Raw genomic sequence first — 19102 nt, 5'->3', positions numbered from 1 at the left:
ATATATTGTGTGGGCTGTAAAGAAAAAAAAATATATGGAAAAGCGATAAAATATTATGCAAACATTAATGGAGTTTCAGAATTTCTAGAAAATGACTGAATCCAATACTAGAATGTACATCTCTATGTCATATGTACACCATTGAATGGCAAAAACGTGGCTTACCACATTTTCATATATTGGTATGTTTGGTCGATAACATTAGGACGAATTAAATTTACATCATCATTTCAGCAGAGTTTTCAAATAAACAAGAAGATCCATATCGTTACTAAATCGTAACGATACACATTGTCCATGGTCCTTGCGGTAGATTGAATTCTAATTCTCCATGTATACGAGAAAGCAAGAGCACCATAAATGACAAAATCATTTCAGACCCAAACATCTACCAAAATATCATCGACAATCGACAGACGAAGGGGTATCGACAATCGACAAACAGCTATCGTAATAAACCATGAATTTAATACCCGATGGGTTGTATCCTATAAATCGTTACTTTCATTTTCTCATTCAATGTGCACGACCGAGCCCCTACTATTTTTTACCTTATCGTGGAAAATGGGTAAAGGGTTTATTTCACAGAAAACAATATTCACGATGTGGCAACTAATACACGAGATACAACACTAACAACCTACCACAAGTCTGTGCTGAAGATTTTTCTCCAAAAACATACAATAAAGTTCCAAACTATTATATATGGAATAAATTTTCCCAAACTTCCCAGAGTAGAAAGCAAAGTGCTCCTTTGAACGAGTATCCTGGTGTAAAAAAACAGATTCTCTTGTTAGGGTGTATGTATTTCATCTAAATAATGGCAAATTTTACTACTTGAGAATGCCACTTCATGCATTAAATAATAATAATAATAATAATATTCTTTATTGCAGGAAACAATTAACAATACTTGTATTGCAAGCGTCATATAGAAATAAAAGTCCTAATCTAATAACTAACACAATTAATTTTAATTCTGAATAAAAATTATAGATAAGTAAATTTAAAACAAAAATTACTTTTTGGGTACGTGCCACCTGTCGACGCGACGTTTCGTCGATAGTGGCCAAATTTTCTTGGATATCAGAAGGGGAGTTGGAATTTCTTTTAATGTTAGTGAAGACTATCCCATCGACCCATCACAAACTCGTCAAATGACTAAAATGCTTTAGACACTAAGAAGTGTTTTATCGAGATTTAAATTGTTTGTGGTTATTGACGCGTTTGATCTCTTCAGGGAGCCTATTGATAAGCCTTACACCAACCTGAGATGGCAAGCGTTCAAAAACAGTAGTTCTGTGCTGTGCCATACGAAAGTTGTCCCGGCCTCTAGTTCCGTATTGGTGTACTTCGCTACCCCGAAGTGAGACGCACTTGAATCGGCAGTATAGCACGACGTCTAGAATGTAGAGGCTAGGCAAAGTCAGTAATCCAAGCTCCCCGAAGGCTACTTTACACGACTCTCTTTGATTTAATTTGTAAATGATTCTGACAGCTTTCTTTTGCATTCTTAACACTAAATTAAATTTATCTAGAACAGCCACCCCACAATCTTAGACCATAAGCTAAATGTGGATGTATTAGGCCAAAGTAAGCTGTCTTCAGAATGTCCAATGAACAGAATTTTGCCAAATTGCGTAAGGCATAAATGCCAGAAGCAACCTTTGAACAGACACCCAATGTGATCGTCCCATGTCAGCCCTCGATCAAGGTGCATCCCACGAAACTTGGTGGATTCTTCTTCTTCTATTATGGTTTCATCCACCATCACAATTCGTCGGATTTCGTTTTCATGTTACCGGAAACAGAAATTGATCACGCTTGTTTTTGAACAATTTGTTTTCAAATTGATATTGAAAAAATTATCAATGCATGAGTTGAGTTCTTTAAAGGCTTTGATTTCAAGATCTGGTTTGGTTTTTTATCTAATGCAGAGAGTCGTATCGTCAGCATACTGAATCATCTTTCCATTATGGATTGTTGAACTCAATCTGTTGACGTAGACGAGAAATAGGACAGGCCCTAGAATCGATCCTTGTGGGACTCCATAGGGCATTTTAACTTTTCCTGAGAGGGTATTCGCGATCAGCACACACTGCTCTCTATCATTTAGGTATGACGAGAGCCATGTGTGAGGCAAACCACGAACACCGCTTAACCATAACTGGTGCAACAGTATTTCATGATGCACACATTCAAAGGCCTTTGAGAGGTCGAGAAATATGATAAGCACATGTTCCCGCCTCTCCAAACCACCGACAACAGAATCAATGAGACTCGTGACAGCATCAATAGTCGATTTGTTTGTTCTAAATCCAAATTGTTCATGACAAATAACTTCAAAGCGATTGAAGAAATCTTCTAATCGTCGAAGGAAGGCTTTTTCGAAAATTTTGCTGAGGACCGGAAGGATGGAAATTGGACGATAGTTACTTGCGACATAAGAATCGTCCTTTTTAAAAATTGGAATTACGTTTGCTGTCTTCAAAGTGGACGGGAAGACGCCATAGGCGAACGACAGGTTAATCAATTTTGTGAGTGGTACTGAAATGTGCTTAAAGCAGTGCTTAAGTAACCACACAGACATCCCGTTGATGTCACCAGACTTTTTCGGCTTCAGCTCCCGCACTATACGGACCAACTCCGCCCCGCTCACAGGAGACAGGACCATGGACGAGACCGGTCCCATCAATGAGTCCTCTCGGGTGTTGTTCCCATTAAAACATGGGTCCGGCCCAACAACCATGGAGAAAAAGTTATTAAACTCACTTACCAATTCAAGCGGATTTTTTGTTATTTTACCGTTCATTTTAAGGTTAGGTTTGAAATGTTTTAGGACTTGTGTTTGAGTTGTATTTTTAATTATATTCCACGCACTTTTTGAAAAATTTTCAATATTCATTAGTCTATTTTCGATATCCCGAGCCTTAGCGGCTTTTATTTCTTTGCGGTAATTTAGCTTGTATGCTCGAAAGAATTTTTTTAGTTCTTCATTTGTCGTTTCAATTTTACAATTACAATTTTAATGTTTTTCTTAAGTTGAGAATGTTTTGATTAATCGAAGTGTTGTGCATTTTGTCTGATCGCTCTTTGAATGACTTATAAGGGCAAGTGATGTTCAAATAAAAGTTAAAACGGTCTGTAAACGCAGAAAACGCTTCCTCCGCATGATCAAAACCATCAATAAAAAACCAGGATTCTTCTTGAAGAAATCTGTTAAGAATTTGGATATTTTGAATTTTAAGATCTCTTCTTATATTTATTGAAAGAGGTTCGATCTTCGGACTGAGATTCCCGATCACGGCCTCCTGCGCGAAGTGGTCGGAGATAGCCGCGTCCAGAACGGAAACCGAAACGTCTAATACGTTTGTAATGACGTTGTCGATTGCCGTACCGTACTCGATGTAGCACTCACTCGTGTTGGCGTGTTCACGGACCAAACTAAGCCGAAAGAGGTGAGAATATCGCGTAGCCGCTGGGTCAGGGGGTTGGTGTGGTCCAAAACATCGATGTTAAAGTCACCTGAAATGATAAAACTTCAACGAATTAGAACAGAGAAAATTTAGAAGGGATTCAAATTTGTAAAAAAAAATATTGAGCAATCATTTAGGATTTTTCCGGACATTTGCCATCGTTCAGTGAAACAAGAAAACAGTAACACTACGTTTCGAGATCTGCGTTTCGAGATGTATTAGGTTAGTTCTTTACCTGAAGAAGAGATCAGATTGCAGATCTCGAAACGTAGTGTTACTGTTTTCTTGTTTCACTGAACGATGGCAAATGTCCGGAAAAATCCTGTTTCCTTCACAACCCTTCCATCGTCAAAAATAACCTTCAAACAAAGAATCATTTAGGGATATGTATAAACCAATGATTGTAATTAAAATGTCCAACTTCTTTTACATACTTAAATACTATACAAGTTACAACTTATAATACCATGAAGTGGCTTGCAAAGTTATGGGTCTCTTTGAGAATGACTCTCATTAGGAAAATACATTAGTCACGAAAATTTCTCCTTCAAACTCTAATAAATGATTCAACGTAACAAAATATAGAATTCAACAGAAGATTTTAATTGAATTTGATTAATTATGATTTAAAATTGTTTTAAATAAATTTTAAAGTTTAATCTGATTGCTTCAACATCTCCAAGTAATTTTCAAAAACTTATACGTATCAAATGTTTAATATCCATTTTATAATTCATAGTATTTATGACTTTTATAAACATTAAAAACTAATAACATTATCCTAAAAATATTCAATAAAAATTAAATCCGCTCAAACTTATAAAATAATTAGAATGACCATCTAAATGAATTAGATGTCCTATAGTTAAAACTAATTTAGAATTTTCAGAAATTTGCATGAATGATTTAAATTTTGCTAAATAAATTGAGAAATGTTTAAAACAATAATATTATATAATCTTCAATTTTTTGGAGAATAAATAGTGATCAATCTATAATATTACTAATGTTTTTTTCCAGTGATTGTGGAAAACACCTTTATTTTTTAATTTCATCTACAATGGAATTATTTCTTAGTCGAATCCATACATTTTGGTACATATTTGGAACAGGATACATATAAAAATTAATAGAAATATTTCGAAATTGAGAATCGCTTAAGCAAAAAGAAATCACATTTTTATTGTTCAGAAGATTTAGTTCCTTTAAGCGAATGTAAACTAAAGTTGTTAATAATTTTTTATGCTTTTATTTTAGAAAATCTACATGTAACCATTAAACGTTCCATTTATCTTTCTGAATGTTTCTCTAGACTTTATAAATAAGTTATAATAAATAATTTGATTATTATTTGTATTTCTAAGCAAGGTGATCACTATACAAGAATAATTTATAACAATTATGTTGGTTTTGATGTTAGTTTTGGTATACTTATTTAAATATTTTATAAGATTTAGAAAGCAGATTATGAATTTTTTGATACTAATCTAACTTTCAAACCCCCATTAATGTAAATTATATTAATAGACTTTCTAATATAAACAAGTGATCATATATTTATTATAATCCTTGAAATATCTGAAAATAGGTAAATAGTGTTAAAATTCTTGAATAAATTATCAAAAAAGCATTGGAAAAAGCAAAACCTGTCGATCAAATTTAAAGAATAAGTTAATTAAAGAATTTAGCGAACTATTTAGATTTTAAGACAAAGAAAAATATTGTATTACAAAATTAAATCATCCTGAAGATTTGCTATTACAAATAATGTATATAAAACTGGCAATTTTTTAAATAAAAATCCAAATATTATGAATTTGGTTCCAGTTTATTGAATAATTGCTGATATTTCGATACCACTATCTGAAGAGTTTCAATCACCAAAATTACTATCTTCTTCACCATTTAGACCTAGAATTTTTTAAGAATCTACAGTAATTGTTTCAATAAGTCCTGGAACAACCTATGTATTAATTGGTTAAATTAAAAAATAATGTCTTCCTAGAGCAAAAGATGACAAATTTGGTTTTTATTGTGATACAAAAAGAAAAGTTTTAGAATTGGAAATGTACTAGTGAAATTTGACCATAATGACATAACTATTGATAATTTTAAATATGAATGAAATAGGGTATGTGGAAATTGTTAAAAGATAACGATGTATAAAAAATAACGTGCTTGTATTCTAAGTAAGACTTAAAAATATATTGATATTGCTGAAAATTTAATGATTCGATCGACTAAGTAAACTAAACAAAGCAGAGATGTTTGTATATACAATATTTTTTTGCAAAATAAAGCAATTAAAGATTTTTAATAGACTTGATTGCGTTACTGAAAAACCAGACGGAATTTTGCATTTGAGCTGCACGTGCAAGGCTACCAGTATCTAGAACCTGAAACAAAGCTTTAAAAACGAAATAAAGATCCTAGAGGAAATAAATGAGTTAACTCTTCATGGAATAGGATTTGATTTTTACAAAACATAAAGTTATAGATTCTAGACATTTTGTAGACACAATTTTACAAAATGAAGCAATGGATAGATTTTTTATGAAAACGATACTTCTATAGGTGAAAGATGTATTACATTTTCAACAGCTGGAACAATATTCATTAAGAAAAATTGGGAGCTAAGCTAAATCTCCCTTCAAATTAAATTTCTATTGTATTCAATTAAATGTACATCAATTCATAAATGGTAAAAACGACATATTTTCAACAAATAGTGTCCACACAAAATATAAAGGAAATTTAATTGGATTTTCTTATAATCATTAGAAATAAATTGTGGATTATTGAAAGTTTTGTTAAGTATTGAGGAAGATATTATAGATTTGTTGTACCTTACTTTAAAAAGGCTGCTCCAATTATACAAAAGATGTGATTCTTATAAAAAGGAATATTTTTTATTGGTTTGATAAACAATTATAAGAGTTTACTCGTTCTGTACATGACAAAAATTGTAAATTATTTTAAATAAAAACTTTAGAAAAATAAAACAAAACCTATAGTATTATGATAATTAGGAGATTTTTGAATTTGCAGACGTATATTTGTTTTTGTTTCAAATGAACTTGCAAGAAATTGTTAAGGAGTTGTAAATAAATTATTATTTAATAAAATATGGGATTCACAAAATATTGTTCATACACACTTCAATGCAAAATTATTGGTTATTAACTTAAATTATATGTTTATTTAAAAGGAAATAGTTTATATTTATTTAAATTTAGCTTGTTTAGTGTGAAATTAAATATACAAAAGGAAAATTCGTGTGTGACTAAACAAGTTTTATTAATAAAAATTGTGCAAAAGAATTTTTATAATACAGAGTTACAAGTTAATTATGTATTCATTATATCTTTGTAGCCAGTTCTGTTGTGGGATATGATCAATACGTGGTATTACTCCCTCTATCACGAATTACTGCTTAAAGCTTTCTACGCATCCTTCGAATGACATTTTGTATGGTTTCTTTGGGGATTTTCCCACTCCTTCTGGACCTCACGTAAAGTTTGTGATGCATGATCAGTCTTAATAGTAGATGTTCTAAATGATATTTAGCTTGACCTTTCACCACGCATACATAAGGAAATTTCGAATATGTTGGGTTTACGATCTTCGTTTTGTAGTGGTCACGCTTATCTCTATGTTAATACTCATACCAAATCCACTTATAAAATATAATGCAGTTGAAAAAATATCATAGTTCTATAATTTTACACAAGCGTGTATTTGGCGTACAAAAAACAAAAAATAATATTTATAAAATATAGTCTTAATTATTTAGAGAAATTAATTTAATGATAATTTAGAAATAAATATATGTAAATTTGTAATGACATGCACTGAGTTATAGTTACTAATTATTATTAAACTATTGGAAGTCTGGATAACTCAGTGGAAGAGTACTCGTCTTTTAAGCACGAGGTTCTGGGTTTAAATCTTAAGATTCAAGAGTGCTTTATATTGAGGACACAGTTAGTTGTAATTGAGTGGTTGAGGACAAGTCTTTACACAAGAGGCCATAGTGTAAATGACTATAGAACAAGCCAAGTATTGACAACTGTGGTTGGTGCACTATTTGCCGAACCCTTCCCATATTCCTTAATTCTTCAATCATTGTCATCCAAATCATCATTCACTTTATTCTAATTAGTTGATGCACAATTTCAATCTCATTTATTTACCAATAAACTTACAAGCACCCCAGACTATTTCATAAAAATATCTCTCCATCAAATTTTACAAAAAAGTCGTAAATAATGCCCCCCAACTATTTACGTTGGACAATAGCTGCGTTGTGCAAACACCTGAATAATGCTTTTAACTATATACGTAGGAAATTATCATTGCATAATCTAGTAGAAGTTTAATGTGATAAATGGAAAGACCCCAGAATGGACACACACTACACAAAGTTCTCAACAATTCATTGTGCCTTCGAATTAAAGATGGTAATTTCGAATTGCTTCTTTATAAACTAATTATTTTTCTGTTAAATGGAGTTCTTAGCAGAATTGAACGATGTAAGTGAATGTTAGTGAAACGAAGTTTGAAGAATACAAGAATTTTAATTAATGAAAATAAAATATAAAATTTTTATTTGAGAGATAAAACTAAATTGGTTTAACAATAATTGTAAGATTAGAAAATGTGACAGGGTATTTTCTAAACTAATATTTAAATGTTTGGGATGATAAAAATATTCGAGAAATATAAATTTAAGATAATTTACATTTAATGGTAATTTCAAAATTTATAATTAAATATAAAGATGTATATTAACTAATTTTGTGCATTAAATACTTTTCAATTATTTATCCTTCTTATTGAAGACAGAATATTTTTAACATCTTTTTCTTATATAACTTTTTCAGTATTTTACGAGATTTTTAGTCGATTACAATCTAATACAACTTTAGTTTATTTTTAAAAGATTTGTATTTAATAAATTTTATATTTTCTACTCTAAATTGGTGGAATATTTATGATAAATTAGACAGTATATTCATAAATTTTCGGTTGTCTCAGAAAATATCTCTGAAGCGCTATCTGTACGCAACTGTATGCTGATATATGAAAGTTTATTGATATTATAATAATTAATAATGCCTTAACTTATTATTCATGGAAATTTTTTCAGACAACAAGCCGAGTACAAGTTATCTCGAATGGGTCAACATATTGGATATCCTGATGAGTTTATGAATAAAAACAGTATTGAAGACTTCTACAAAGGTGTAAGTAATAGGGTACTAAGCTGTTCAATTTGTATTAACAGTGACTCCGCCAGTTGTGCATGTATTACGAATCTTGAGTTCTAGCTGCCTCCATATTGCTTTATAATATCCAGCTATCAACATTCCAATATACTTCTCTTTTCAATAAAACCTTAAAATTTGGAGTGCCGGCAGGGCTGCCAGTTAGATACTTTAGCTAATATCCACAGGAATACAGTTATATTAGTTCTATCGCTTTCATACATTAAAATGGTTATTCTATAAATACATAAGGCTCAAACTGCCTTTAAATTACTATCGAGTATCTTTTATTTTCAGTTTCAGTTAAGACACGTTAATAATGTAACAAAATAATGTAATAAAACATTCTAATGGTAGATTATGAGAGAACGCCTACGATAAATACTAAAATTAGAAAATCAGATATATCTCGACTAGCTATCCGAGATTTTGTTCACAAACCTCTAATAGCAGAAATGATGGCTAATGAAGCACGTTTTTCGAGGGGGGTAACAACATCAGAGATCTCTAAAGCTGCAAAGGAAACCACAATCCAAACGAATCAACAAGGAGATGGAATGGAGATATAAGTCTTACAGACGACTTTACGTTTAGAAGATGTACGTTCACGGAAAGTGCATATTAAGTCCAGAATCCGCACTGTCAAGATGGTTACTCCTGTTGCTGTGTGCTGACACCTACTATTAGTAAAGGTGATACTCAGGTTTCATAACTTTAAACCCATGTGTCTGCCACACGTGCTAAGGCACTTGGTAACTAAATATTTTGTAAACTGCTTAGATGATTCTGATTCTTCATATTTCATTAAGACATCTACTAGGATTAGTTCGTAATTCTACCATCACAGTCCACTCATGATAACGGTAATTCTTTCTTCAATGGTAAGTATTCTTTATTGAAATATGAAAATAAAAGGTATTTGTTATCGATGTCATGCTAATGACAATAGACATTAGATTCAGCCTTAATTGCTTTTCAATGATGATCATAGACGGTTGATTTATCGTGTTTGTTTATTGTTTATTTTATTTACTACATTAATTTAATGAGCTATACTATTTCATTTATGCACCATTACAAACATTTTAACAGTAATTGCAGGACAGGTTACTTACTAGATAGAACTTTATGCAGGGTGACTGAAAAAGAAGTTGCAACTTTTTTGTAGCCTTATATATGTGAACTCTGTTTGCGGCACTCTTATTAGCTAGAAAAAGCTACACTAATATTCATTATTTTCAAATGTTTGACGCTCAGGGGAATGGGTGGTAGGGTTAACTAAACATTTTCAAATGGCACTTATAGTCATGTAACATCATTATAAAGGAATTGGTTAGTCAATGGAAATACACTTAAATAATTGAAATCACACCACTCTACGAGAAATGGGAGCCCCAAACGTGTAATGTTAAAAACTAATTTGCATCTCCTTAACTTTTTTGCAGATACTGCTTGAAATCTTACGGCAGTCTTTTTGAGTATGAAGTGAACTTATTTATTTTATTATACTTTGAAATTAAGAAAAAAATAAAATAATTAAAAAACCTTCTTTTTAAATAAATTAGTTATGAGTACTAGAAACTGAAAATAATCAGTAAATATTAATTAAATTAAGAAATAATCTCTTCTATACGTCATATTAAGTATTCAAATTGCACTTTGTAGATCTTCATGCATTAATACAGCCTTTGTTCAATCATGTTCTTTGGATTTTGAAATGTTTAATTTCTAACTCTTCTCCATTCATTCTGCATTCGTTCTCTTAATTAGATCAATAGATTCTAGCTTTGAACTGTATACCACTGATTTTAATGGCCCCACAAAAAATCTATTGAATTTTATTGTACATATTGGCTGTGAGGTAACCTTACTGGCCACTCGATACTTCCTCTAAGGCCGTACTTTTGTTTAAGCTTTATCTTCTTGAAGAAATACGTCATCTCTATTAAAAACCTGATTACCGTCTATTGGTATAGTTGTTTATATTAAGTTGTTGAGAGCTGGAACTATCTACGTATTTAGCATGTTTACATCATTTAAGTTGGCATCAATAACAAAGGATCCTATGATAAACCTAACAATCATACCGGCATACATGTTTAATTTATGGTAGTGTTGGGTATGATTTCCTGGCACCAGTGAGGGTTCTGTTGTATCCAAATACCTACAGGTATGTCGGTTAACTTGTCCATTAAATTTAAATAATGCTTCGTCAGTAAAAATAATATTAAAAGAAGATACTTCCCTTGATTCAAGCCTCTGCGTCATGTTCTCACAAAACTGTAGCCTTCTATCAAAAGCATCTTCATGTTATTGTACTGGTGCGATTTTATAAGGGTAAAACTTATGCACCTATAATGCCTTGTTCACTGACCACGAAGTTAAGTTATGGTTACGCGCAACACTTCTAGCTGACTGTTGTGGGGTGATAAAATATTTTGCTAAAACTTCTTCTTCAACTGAATCGGCTATACTAGCTCGATCGGTTCCTGGCTCAAATGCAACACCCCAGTTCACTTCAACTTCTAAATTAATTCAGTGACTGCTATTCTAATAATAGTATGGGCAAGGTGGCATTAAACAAAGGCTTCTTTAACACTTGACATAGGTTCCCACTTGTTCATATAGTAAGACTAGTTCCTCACTTTCTTCAATTTAAAAAATAATGTTTTAATCATCCGACAAAATCATTACTAAAAGTGTACCCACTACTCTGAATAAAAACTACTACGAAACTCATTAGGCACTTGTTAACTGAATAAGCCTGAACTATCAAGCAAACTGTTAACAGTTTGGGAAAAACATGTCATAGATTTTTGGATAAGTGCATTGCATAAGTTAAGAATTAGATAAAAAAAAGGTTACTCGTTTCCCAAACTACTCCCCCACCCCTAACCCCAATCCGTATTTGCAATTACCCAGATATGTTTTGTCCTAATTGATTTTTTATTATTTGTTAAATTACGTATTATTCTCAAACTTATGATTAACAATTAAACTTAATCACGTTGGAGGCTGCTAATTGTTGTACATATTTAATTTAATTACCAAAACCTTCAAAATTATTTTACAAGACTATAAATACTACTTAAACATTTTTAGTTACCCCGCATATGACGGTAACATGTTGAAACTCATCATTATTAGTTTCTATTTGTAGTTTGTAAGAATGCTGCAAACAGGTTTAACATATCTAACATTTTACATGATATAACTTTATGGAGATAAAATTTAGATAATTTAAAATAATTTAAAGGCATGCAACTTAATTTTCTGTCACCCTATATAATTAATCCAAAATAATTTTAAAACCACCAAACTTTGCAATTATTTTTATTTTAAACAAAACTTTAAGGATATTTATCTATCCTGTATTTTATTTATTTGTAGTTGAGATTTAAATTATATAAAACTTTGTTTAGTAACAAAGTGTTATTTTTAAATATTCAAATTCAATTTATTTTGCTAATATACATGTTACCCCTAATAAACTACTTGTTAAATAAAGTATTAGAAGAGATTTTTACAAGATATTTAATCAACATTGCTTGAGAGAGCTTCGGCTGATAAGCATTAGAAGGTGTTTTCAATTACCAGATTGTACACACTATAATCATTCATTACATGAAGTGAATGTGTCAAAAACAACACATAAAAACTAGTCTAATTATTGTATTCAAATACAAAGAAATTAATACAAACGCAATTCATAGTACAATTGGCATTATCATTATATAAAAATACGTAGAGTTTTTATCATTACTATAGTTACCCGCGGCATTCCCATTGAATAACAAATACCTCACATACATATCTTTTTTAACGTTACAATACACTCTTTAAAAATGCATGATAGTCAAAGAAAAATATTCCAATCTCCAGACCCTGATGTGTGCGCGCGCGCGCGTGTGTGTGTGTGTGTGTGTGTGTGTGTGTGTGTGTGTGTGTGTGAGAGAGAGAGAGAGAGAGAGAGAGAGAGAGTACTGAGTTAACAACTAAATATAGTTTTTCTATGAGTTACAATCACATTTCAATTTTTACACATACATTTTTTTATCTTTAACTCATACGCCATACGTTTGCCAAATTTTAACTTTCTGAAACAATTAGAAGTTGGAGAGTTAGTAATGAATGAGAGAGTGAATGAGGGCTTTGCCTTTTTCATATAGGGAGTTTTATTTCAAACTTTTTAAACTTATAAATTAATATACCACTCTTTTCTAATGATCGCATGAATCAATACGAGTATCTTAACAAATATATATTTGCTGTATATAATTTGTAGGATAAGATTTTTAAATCATATTTAAAAATTAAAAAAATATTTATGATTTTGTTTCTACAACGAAAAATATTAATGACAAGTTTTTAGTTTTCCATTCAAGATTTTACTGTAGTTTAGTAAATTCTCTAACCTCTCATCGGCTACAGTTTGTAGATATACAAAACTCGTTAAGTTTATTAAACTTTTTTCAGCTCAAAATCAATAAAAACAATTTTTTTGAGGCAATGGGCGATCTGACTAGTTGGTTCAACAACTACAAATTCTCCAAACTACGAAAGGAAGTTAACAGGACGGATTGGAGGTCCCATGGAAATGTGATTGAGGTCAACGCCTTCTATAGTGGCGAAGAGAATTCAATGAGTGAGTACTCATTGACATACTTGTATCTAGAGGACAGTTTATACTTTACAACAAAGATAGCAAAATCCTTGGCAATCTTGTTACAGAACAGTCTATAGACAAATTACAGTGTTTTGTATAATCAGAACTGGCGTGTATCTGCGCGGTATTTTAGGTGTACTATTATAATCTACTATTATAGTAGTCTATTGTTATTATTATCTATTAGTATATTATTATTTTCTTGTGCATAATGTAGCTTAAGAATGATGTACATGTAAAATTGTATACATCATTGCATCAGCATAACTGTACAAAAAGTTAAAACGTCACAACGTTTTATTTTTTATTTCCAAATTATAATTTTCCGAAATCATTTTAAAAAGTTAAAATTAAATTTTGACTAAATTCAGTTTAGTATGCACAGAAAAATTAAAAGTACACATTTTGGTTACCAGATTACGCTGAGCTATGATTCTATATTTCTGCTTCGGCCATACTCGTGCCACAGGTTGGTGGGCACTATTACCTTTTGCTGTTAGCACACCGATCTCAGTGTTGTAACACTTTCTCTTTTAGTTATTATATAATAATAATAATACATTTTTGGTGCCACAAATAAATTGTACATGTGCAACAATGCACATTGCATAACAAACGTCAGAAACAGAACAAATTACTTTACACATGTGTTTGCACCGCTATATACCGTCAATACGACAATGGCATTTGTAAAAACATAATTAGTTAAATTGTAAAAGGCAAAAAATAAAAATAATGAGCAAGGGGCATAGCTCATGCAGCCAATCACGTGACTCGTCCATGAAGTAAAAACATTCTTGGATTTATAAAGTTCCTTACTTAATCCTTCGAATGTTTTTATTATTTTAATTTGTACTACTTTAAGGGAGTTTGTTTGGAAACTGATAACAATTTTCGAAGGCAAGATTTCTGCTAACCTGGTCCTACTACGATGGCATTTGTAGGGCATTTAAATTTACAGAAAAGGATATTTTCTGTAATGTACAAGCAGGCCACAGTTGGCAGGTTTAACTTCCTGAAACCATTTTTACAAGACTCTCTAATTTTAAGTCTGCCCACAATCCTAGCCGCTAAACGGCCTCATGAAATAATTTTTCGTGCAGGAGCCCCACGATATGTATCTATAATTCAAGTTAAGATAAATTAAGCCAATATATGCCATTGTCATTAAATTCTCTGCGCAATATTTAACAATACTCTCAACGCGTATGCACCGGTTGCAGCCTTATTGTAAGTATGATCAATATGTCAGACCTTGGCCGAAAGGTTTTAAACTTAGATATATAAACCATATGTAACGAGAATTTTAAACTGACTTCAAACAATACCAACTGTCATTATATGACTGCAGTGCTACGGAGTTACAACAATAAGCTGGTTAATTATTACATTATATTATTATATCATAAATCTATTGCTGCAATGGTAAATCCTACTCTGTCTGTTGCAGTAATCCCTGCTGGAATTCTCCAACAGCCGTTTATCAGCACCCATGTACCACAGTATGTGAATTACGCCAGGATAGGGTCGATCATCGGTCACGAAATCACTCATGGTTTTGATGATCAGGTAATGGTGTAGTGAAATAAACTATTATAAACCAGTGTAGTTTTGCTTGTTTATTTCAATTTTAAGAGCGGCTTCACAATGGCGTGCACAAAAAACAGACAATTAAAATATTTTTATATTGTAATACCTCTGCCCATTAGTTTTAAATAATAAAACAATTTGTGCATCTAATGTTTCGGTCTTCTACATGATTTTGCGAAGTTAGCTAATTTTTTTTTTATTTTAAGTGAAAAATGTATTTATACAAAACAGGTGAATCCTTTTTAAGGCTCTATGTAAAATTGTTCACAATTCACATTTCAAGTACAAAAATAACTATATTCTTTTTCCTTGTTTGAAATCAACTTTGATTATAACTAATCGTAGACTACTAAATCTATTTCGTGGCCAAACTTTAGAGGACTCTTGGTTTCTTAAATAATATTTAGGAACTCAGTCTCCTTAGGCCATAGTTCTGGTGTTTCCCTGTAGTAATGTGACGTAATAATGACAGAGATTTAATTATTTACTAAAATAATAATGTTACTTATGAATTGGAAAATAAATTTCACAGATCTTTCGGTATTTTACGATGTGCCTTTTTATAGGTAGCACAAAACTGAAGACTGAATTACATCAGTATTGTTAAGGACATTACGTCGTACAAATTTGACACACAGATGTAAAAGTATGTGATAATAAATATTATTTAATCATTTACGAATTAAGTAATTTTATTTTTCTGGAAGTATGATATATTTACTTTGACTATTATAAAATATACGGGAGTAGTATAAATTTATGTTTTAGGATTTAATTTAGAAATTAAGAAACGCATAACAATTCTCAAATAATTTCTTGTATAAAATTAAAAGAGACAACATTTCAGTCTTATAAAAAGAACTTGACTTACATAAAATAATTTAAATAAAATTCGTTCAGAAAATCCAAGATTATTACATGCGAAGTATACCGTCAGTTTTAAATGCAGGGAAAGATCAGCGTACTCTAATTTAAACTAAACTTTAAGACCTAGACAAAATCATTTAGTACAGGTGATAGCTTCCAATCGTGATAATTAGGGCTTTAGTACGTATTTAAGAAGTTTATAAAATAGACAATTGTTTATGTCTGATGTAGAATGTTACATGATTTTGATACTTACTAACTACTTTTGATACTAACTCGTATATCCCGTACATTTAACTTTTATCTTTTTACAGCTGCAACTTATTTAGTGAAAACACTCGTTAAAAAAATCATTAGGTTATTACAAATTACTAACAAAATTAGTAGGTATCAGTATCCATTCATCACTGGTTCCACTCTGATCCCTCTTGGTTGATTTGTCGTCCTTTGTAATATTCTTTTTTGTCTGGTTTAGGTGGTTGTGTCCAGTAATCTTTGAACTTTAAGAATTGGATAGCTCTTCTAATTGTGGAGGAAGTCTTTAACACAGAACTCCTGTACTTTTTAGATGGTCGAGAACTTATTTTGCCACCATGTCTGGTTATGGGAAAACATACTTTATAATGTACAAGATCTCTAACATCACGGACCTTACCTTAACTATAACTGGAAGGTAACTACTATGCGTGACATAACAGGAACCATTGTTTGGTTATCAGTTAGGAATTAAATTTCCTGTCCAGTGGTTATACAAAGGTCAATATCGGAGACGCGAATACCAGTCTATGTCCGGCCTTCTAATCCTGCACAGTCTAACATGTTATCTAGTGCATGCTTATCGTATAATTGAAAGCTATAATAAGGGACAACATGAAGGACAACGTGCTATAGTAGAAAATAATTTAAACTTCAATATTAAAATCCCTTATGTGCACAAATTTGTATTAAAGGATAAAGGTTTAATTTCTTTTTCCCAATATATAATATGACAAATTAATAATGGATTGGCCTATTTAAAGTTAGCTGAAACCCTATAAACAGCTCAATTGAGAATCATGAAGTTTACTTGATTCATATACACACTTTCTTTCTGCACAGGGGGCTCAATTTGACTTCCAAGGAAACTTTATTGATTGGTGGGATAAGAAGAGCAAGGAAAATTTCGTGAAGAAAATTCAATGCATTATAAATCAACATAATAGATTGGGGGTAAGTTATATTCAATTGCATTTAAATGATTTCAAATAATTTTTATATAGTCAATTTTATAAAAACTCTAGATGAAAAAGCTCTGTTGTACTTTATGAGAAAACTGGAAAGGCTATATTAACTTGACTTATACTTTAATATTATAGGGATGTTCTGATAAGTACTTTGTAGCACATGCAAGACAAATACATCTAGAGCTTTAAAAATGTTATATGAAATTTTGCAGATGTAGGCTACACAGCAAAATTGCATTTAAATTTAAAAAATTTCGTTTTCAACTTTCTAAATTGTGGGGGCCAGTCCGTTTCTTATTAAAGATGGCTAGCTTTGCATTTAGTGTTTTTATGATTTTTCTGAAAAAATCTCCTAAAAGTAAATCATTAAAAAACATTTTATACACAAGTTGGCCCATTCTTAATTTTATAATATTCCAAACATTTTTAACATAATATTAAGTATGGAGTCGATACATTTTGACTATTAAGTTGATTGAACCAATCTGCCTCGGAAAATAGGTAGGAAATATGTTTTGGACCAGTTGCTATATGTAGAACCACTTTACCATTACATAGTTTTTTTTTTTAAGAATAATGGATAATCTCACATCTGAAAATGTTTGAGTTGTTTTACAATGCAATGTGACCTATGAAACATACTATAGAGACTACTAGAAGTCTATATGCAAATAGTTGTTAACCTGGCTCTAAGTGGTTTATCGCCTTGTAAGGTAAGGAAAACGATATGATCTCTTGAATACTATGTTAAGTTAATTACTACATTCGTAGATAACAGTGAACTATAATTACAAATACAAGTTAATACACTTTTCAAAACACTATTTACTAAAACAAACATTATTTTAGATAGGGAACTTATAAAAACTAAAATGAAATAAATTTAAATTATGATAAAAACTATATACATCTAGGTGTATCTTAAGAGGTTTATACAATGTTATATGTAAGCATGGAAAATAAGTTAAGTTATTCGGTTTAATATTTTTAAACACAAAAAAATACATAAATCTGATTTTGTCAGTATCTATCTAAATTTTTAATAGCTTACTTACATTTTCAGATCAACGGCATTTTGACACAGGGAGAAAACTTAGCAAATATTAATGGATTCAAACTAGCTTACCGTGCGTACAAGCGAATAGCAGATGAGTTAATCGAACCGGAATCAGCGTTGCCTTACTTGGAACATTACGATAGTGACCAGATGTTCATGATCAGTATGGCCAATGTTTGGTGCAAGCGTGACCGAGTCAGCATGAGACAAACAGGTGAACATCCTTCAGAGGAGATTCGAATCAACGGAGTTCTGATGAACTTTCCGGAGTTTAGTAAGGCGTTTCAGTGTGGACCAGGAGATCCTATGAATCCGGAGGAGAAGTGTGATGTTTGGTGATACCGTTTAAATATTATATTTAATCTTGTACAAATAATATACGTACACGTTATTGATGGTTAAGTATTTATTTAGACAGCGAAATAGTTTGATAAATTTGCTCTAATATGCTTTGCACTAACAACATTTATTGTATTCGTATTACACTGAGGAAAAAACTACCGATAGAAAATTTATTTTAGAAGAAATACCTGTCTAATTACAGTGATGAGGTAGAATATATTTTATCATTCATTACACCTATATTATTTTGGTATTTCCAACATATGTGAACTATTTATTTGTTTCCTATTTTACTGGATTTAAAATGTGCAAATCCTATTTTAGTAATGGTTATTCTTCATGTAATATTACCTGACGTGTTGTCAGGAACCCACTGATAAAATTTATTAGTTTCTTAAATTTATAGTTAGAATATATATATATATACATGTATATATTCTATTATAAATATATATATATATATATATATATATATATCTTTAGTGGATATAATTTTGTATTTGTTTACTTATTCAGTAAACATATTCTTGACAATGCATGTTTTTAGTATTTTATACACACATATTAACTAGTACTTGAGATTTCTTAGCAATTTTTCATTAATACTATTCTTC

At 31.0% G+C, this 19102-nt stretch overlaps 1 protein-coding gene across 1 annotated transcript in view; it reads left to right on the top strand.

Annotated features, from left to right (window-relative positions):
- LOC124354370 (neprilysin-2-like) overlaps positions 1–18876 on the top strand; it is a 49445-nt gene extending 30569 nt beyond the window's left edge. Inside the window, exons 13-17 of the mRNA XM_046804773.1 lie at positions 8626–8722; positions 13220–13388; positions 14860–14978; positions 16965–17075; positions 18153–18876. Coding sequence (XP_046660729.1) covers positions 8626–8722; positions 13220–13388; positions 14860–14978; positions 16965–17075; positions 18153–18485 — 829 coding nt within the window. The 3' untranslated portion in view covers positions 18486–18876. The remainder of the gene's footprint in view (positions 1–8625; positions 8723–13219; positions 13389–14859; positions 14979–16964; positions 17076–18152) is intronic.
- Positions 18877–19102: the final 226 nt, after the last annotated feature.

The sequence above is a fragment of the Homalodisca vitripennis genome, chromosome 2, assembly GCF_021130785.1.
Source record: "Homalodisca vitripennis isolate AUS2020 chromosome 2, UT_GWSS_2.1, whole genome shotgun sequence".
Classification (NCBI taxonomy): domain Eukaryota; kingdom Metazoa; phylum Arthropoda; class Insecta; order Hemiptera; family Cicadellidae; genus Homalodisca; species Homalodisca vitripennis.
This window is presented reverse-complemented; position numbering and strand designations above follow the sequence as displayed.